The 5,286-nt window shown below is 28.1% G+C and overlaps 1 protein-coding gene across 1 annotated transcript; it reads left to right on the top strand.

Annotated features, from left to right (window-relative positions):
- The first annotated feature begins 1,985 nt into the window (after positions 1-1,985).
- On the top strand, positions 1,986-4,301 carry LOC100158947 (prostatic spermine-binding protein). Its single transcript, XM_001943044.5, has 3 exons — positions 1,986-2,692; positions 3,236-3,438; positions 4,095-4,301. The coding sequence occupies exons 1-3, from the start codon at positions 2,131-2,133 to the stop codon at positions 4,146-4,148; spliced, it is 819 nt and encodes a 272-aa protein (XP_001943079.2). The 5' UTR covers positions 1,986-2,130; the 3' UTR covers positions 4,149-4,301.
- Positions 4,302-5,286: the final 985 nt, after the last annotated feature.

Genomic DNA, 5,286 nt, shown 5'->3' with positions numbered 1-5,286 from the left:
TTTCATAACGTTTAAATTTTTAAAACGTTTATACGCTTAAGTTGAAGGACGTTTAAATGTTTATAACGTTTAAATTCTATATAACGTTAAACAGTCATTCGATCATAACGTTTAATATACATATAAGGGTAAACGGTATTATTATTTTTGATTTAAGCCTTGACTCCCAACCCACCTGCTGTAATACTATCTATTATGACAATATAACACCGAACGAAGTCTAAAAATTGTGCTGGCACATTTATCTTATAAAGAAAAAAAAACATTAAAAAAATGTAATTTTTTTATCGACTAAGTAGAAACATTTATTCGAGTCATTCATATTATTGTTTTCGAAGTCCAACGCGACTCGTATACCTATAAACCGAAAATGTAGTTTTAATAAAACCTATAGGTATGATCATATTATGCGAACATTATATTATGATTAGGACTGGGATTTCAATGCTCTAATAAAATACTTTTATGCCCAAAAATTCTGAATACCACCTAATGCGCTAAATAAATGCACAAAATTATTTTTATTTTTAATTATTTTCATATGAATGACAACACAAGTTTGGTATAGGTACATGATAATATACATTCTAAAGGATTAAAAAAAAAAGTTTTACGGACAAAACTGATCATTTTAGACTTCTTTAATCTCAAAAAACAATTATTTTCATTCATTATTAATTTTTTTTATAGGCTTAGATTATATAAATTTTATTTGCCTCTACATAGTTATAGTTTTTCAAAACTTAAATTTATATACACTATAGTCTTTTTTTAATGGTCTGACGTCTGTTAATTACAGAGTTTTGGGTCCCAATACTGTCCATGTACTATGACATATTTGTTTTTATTTTAACTTACGGAAAAAAATGAACACAACCGAACTTTTATATATTTTTACAGTACCTAAGCACTAAAATGTGCAAAAAATAAGATGTGTGTATGATAATCGTGTTGGTATTATGTTTATGTTTCATACAATTCTGTTTTGTAATCATTTTGTGTACACGTTATTATAACTGAATGAATAATGAACAAAAACTTCTTTCTAAATGAACCATATGTCACACACATTACTGTTTTTTTTTTTATAATATTATGTATAGGGTGAGATTTTTTCGGAACACCAGAAATTTATAAAAACAATATTTGGTTATTTTATCAATAATCATAAAATATAATATCATATTGCAATTATACATGATGTAGGTGGTTAACAACAAGTTGAATGTTTATATAATTTAATGTTTGTAGTTTTAATATTTTTGTTTTACCAATTTCCAAACATAATAATTTTAAAGTCGAAAATATATACTATAAACATATCATGTAAATGTATAAAGAAATCACTTATTAACACGATGTACACGATACAAATATCTTATCTCAGTATAATACAAGTATATGGCAAGTGGCATACTCTTTGGTGTTGGACGGTTGTGGTAAACTACGCCTATGCCCAATATTTAATTTCAAATGTTATTATTCTTAAAATATACTCCAACTACAAAGCTAACAAATATATTTTGTGTGATTGTGTATTTGTGTCATAAATATTATATACAATTAATATAAAAACAAATGTTATTAATTGTATTTTTCATTGCACACACTTTCAATAATTTACCAGAAACGCTAAAGAGACTTTCTAATGTTTATATCTTACATATTAAAAAGTGGATTATCTTACAAGATATTTACAATAATTGCGAATTGTTTGCTTCAATTTGTGATTTTCGCTCTATTTCGATTTTACTTTCAATCTTTTTTTTTTTTATCGAAATATGTTTTTCTCCTAATTTCATTTTTTTTACACTAATGTGCGATACGTACATGCATATTTTTGCGGTTTACATTTTGTGATTTTCCGCTAAAATAAAAACAAAAATCGTATCCTATATAGAATGTATGTTAATTTTTGACTACAGAAAATTACTTCTCATTTACATCACAGTGTGTTTATGTGTATGTGTGTGTGAGTATGTGTATGTGTGTCTGTGTGTGACGAACACGGCCACTACTGCGATTCGAGTAGCCAAATGAATTTGGCACGTTTGGGACCAATATCAGTCACACGAAATCGATTCGACACTACCCCAAAAATATTACATAGCACAGTCGAAAATCAAAAAGATGACCATTGCCTGTAAACTGTGGTTATTGGCCGTGGTGTGTGTAGCGTTCTTATACCAGGATGGTCCCCAAGGCAACGGCGTGTTATGCGTAAAAAAGGCCGCCCATTTAGACGAAGATAATTCGTCTGGAGCTGGATCGTCTGATGAAGATAAAGCTGATCATGATTCCGACAACCAAAGTGGTGGTGATTCCAATGGTGAGGGTGATTCGGATGGCGACGGTGAAGGAAACAACAATGAAGATTCCACTGATGAAGATGATGATGATGATGGCGACAATAAAGAACATTCCAAACATGAAACTAATAAACAATCTGGTAAAGGCAAGAATCACCACCGTCACCACGATGACGATGATGACGATGACGGAGAAGATGGAGAAGACGGAGAAGATGAAAAAGATGAAGATGATGAAGGTCTCGACGAAGATGATGATAAAGAGCACCACAAGAATATCAAAAATAAGAAAAATAATGACGATGAAATAGGGGAAATGAAAATATTTACGACCACCACCATCACAGGAAAACCAAAGGATATCCTAAAATTCCTCGACGCAGGTATTTAATTTGATTTACGTTAGTTTATAGTTTAATCAACTATTGTATTTAAGTAAGTACCCTTTTGTTTTTGCACCTAATCTAAATATTTCATAAATCAAGTTATTTATACCCATTGAGATTGAGGAATATTATTTCACACTATTGAACGAATAGACAGATATAGTTAAAATATGTCGCTTATTTCATAGTATAATCAAATCATTATTAAATAGTTTTGCGTCTATGAAAGATATGTACGTATTAGTACCTATTATAATTGAAATTAGAAGAACTAGTAAAACTAATTGAGTGCGATAGAGAAATAATGAAATAGTAATATATTGACTATCTAAACGCGAATATTATTGTATAAACTATATAATATAAACTATTATTTTCTGGTAAAAATGTATTCAGTATTCTATTTATCTGACTATTTAAAGTAAAACGCCGTACGAATGTATACGAATAAAACTAATATTTAGGCAAATAAACAACGAGTTTGTTCGTTGAGATACATTTTATATTTGTTGTTTGTAATCTTTTAGTGTTTTATTTTAGGCGTGAAGCCATATAAACCAGCTGCTCTGGATTTTAAAAAAAAATCAAATGCTAAACTTTTAAAAAAAATTGAAAACATCACTAAAAGTAATAAATCAAGCAAGGGCAAAAAAGATCCAAACGAAGATTTGACGAATTACATGAGTAACATTATAAAGGAGAGTTCAAAAAAAAAAAAATCTAAGGAAACAGATCCAGATAAAGTAAGAATTTCAAATTATCATTTATCAGTCGTATCAATTAGGTAAATTAAAAATAACTGTACAGTGTTATGCGCATTATATTTCGAACTAGTGCTTCCTACTGACTTTATTGTAAATAATATTTTAATATATTTAATCTATATTGCTATTAGAGTAATTTATTTTATTATTAGTACGGTTAATTGAATTATTTCTTGCCAAAACATTGCATTAATTATTATATTATTAATATTTAATTATTATAATAGTATATTATACATATTATAATATTATATTTTTATCATATTTTATTGTTATTACAATTTGAGTCAATACCGACTTACCGTAGAACCCTGTGAATAGTTTACACTTTCAAAAGCCTTAGGTAGCTAAAAAATTCAACATTTTATACATCCTTAACTAAAATGTATATAAATTATAAAATAATAGTATCACTAACATAACCAGTCAAGTTGAAAATTTAAAAAAAAAAATACATTTTTAACTAGTTTGTATTTATGTTAAAAAGCCCACTTTTGGCTGCTTTAACATGGTATTTTTTGAGTTTGTCAATATTTGTCTATATATTATTAATTATTCCAAAACAACACATTTGTTTGGTTCATCCTGAATACCTATTAATATTACATTTTAATCTAATGGTTTTTTTTTTACAGATATTAATGGCTCTCGTGAAGAATGTTTTGTTAAAGTTATTGAAAGATATGTAGTTTGAAGCCCGTGACAAGTCTATCAGTGTACTTTACCACAAGAATGTGTTGGAAATCGTATTTGTGTACACGACTGCAGCTGTAATTAAAAATAATTATATCCGTGCAAAATGTTTAAATATATCGTTATAAGAACAATATGTTTTTCCAAGAGTCCATGATTATTGTATTTACAGTTCTCCTATATTCATATACCTAAATTAACATTTAAACATTTTTTATTGCATTAAAGTTTTATTTCTATAAATTATATACCGCGTGCATAATAATAAAATATATTATGCTCTATGGCTGTAGTGAATGGAGAAAATGTTGTAATTTACAAGTGTTATGTGGTTATATACTCTGAATACTCATAAAACGATAATATTATCGAGTTTTAAAATTTGATATCATAATTGTTTTGTAAGAAAATAATACTGATGTATAAATTTCACACTACCTACATACGTTATTGGTCAATCGTAAACGGTATAAATATTAGAGCAAATTATAAACATGTTTTCGTGGCCTTTGATTATTTTTGAAAAGAATAAAAGTCGTTCATGCTCATTCGTCGCAATAACGTCGCATATTTTTCAAGGTTGGCATAGCTTACTAAAATGACTGAAGGGCCGTTTTTCAAAACTTGCCAAATAATTTATTGCGACGTACTGCCAAATTTTATATTTCTTAAATTACATTTTAATATAATACGAACTTTTTAATAGGTAGGTATATAAGACTATAATTTTACCAATCTATATTCATTGGTATACTATTTTTTTAAATTATATAATCCGTTTTACGTAACAATAAAACGAATACATATTTACTTCTACGATCGTTTTACAAACTATTTTCATCCGTCGGTATAACAATCCATTGACCCACTGATAATTTATCAGATACCAAATTAAATATAGGTTAGTACCTATTGGTAGTAGTAGGGCCTAAAATACATCTGATCTCGCGGGACACACTCTGTAGAAAACAACCTGTGGGGGTTGTAACACCCAAAATCTCCCTCTTTTATATACCACTTACCTTACACATTAATATTTGACACACAATTGTCATTCAGAGAACACACTTTGATTTTCATGGTACCACAATATTTTAGCCCCTGGGTAGTGGTAAAAATAAAAAATAATCAATA

Source organism: Acyrthosiphon pisum, chromosome A3, assembly GCF_005508785.2.
Source record: "Acyrthosiphon pisum isolate AL4f chromosome A3, pea_aphid_22Mar2018_4r6ur, whole genome shotgun sequence".
NCBI classification, from domain to species: Eukaryota; Metazoa; Arthropoda; class Insecta; order Hemiptera; family Aphididae; genus Acyrthosiphon; species Acyrthosiphon pisum.
Note: the sequence above shows the minus strand (reverse complement) of the source record. Positions and strands in the feature narration are given on the sequence as shown.

Coding starts and splice junctions, on each gene's coding strand:
- LOC100158947 (XM_001943044.5), top strand. CDS start 2,131: ATGACCATTGCCTGTAAACTGTGGTTATTGGCCGTGGTGTGTGTAGCG. Junction 2,693..3,235: donor CCTAAAATTCCTCGACGCAG/GTATTTAATTTG, acceptor GTTTTATTTTAG/GCGTGAAGCCATATAAACCA. Junction 3,439..4,094: donor AGGAAACAGATCCAGATAAA/GTAAGAATTTCA, acceptor TTTTTTTTACAG/ATATTAATGGCTCTCGTGAA.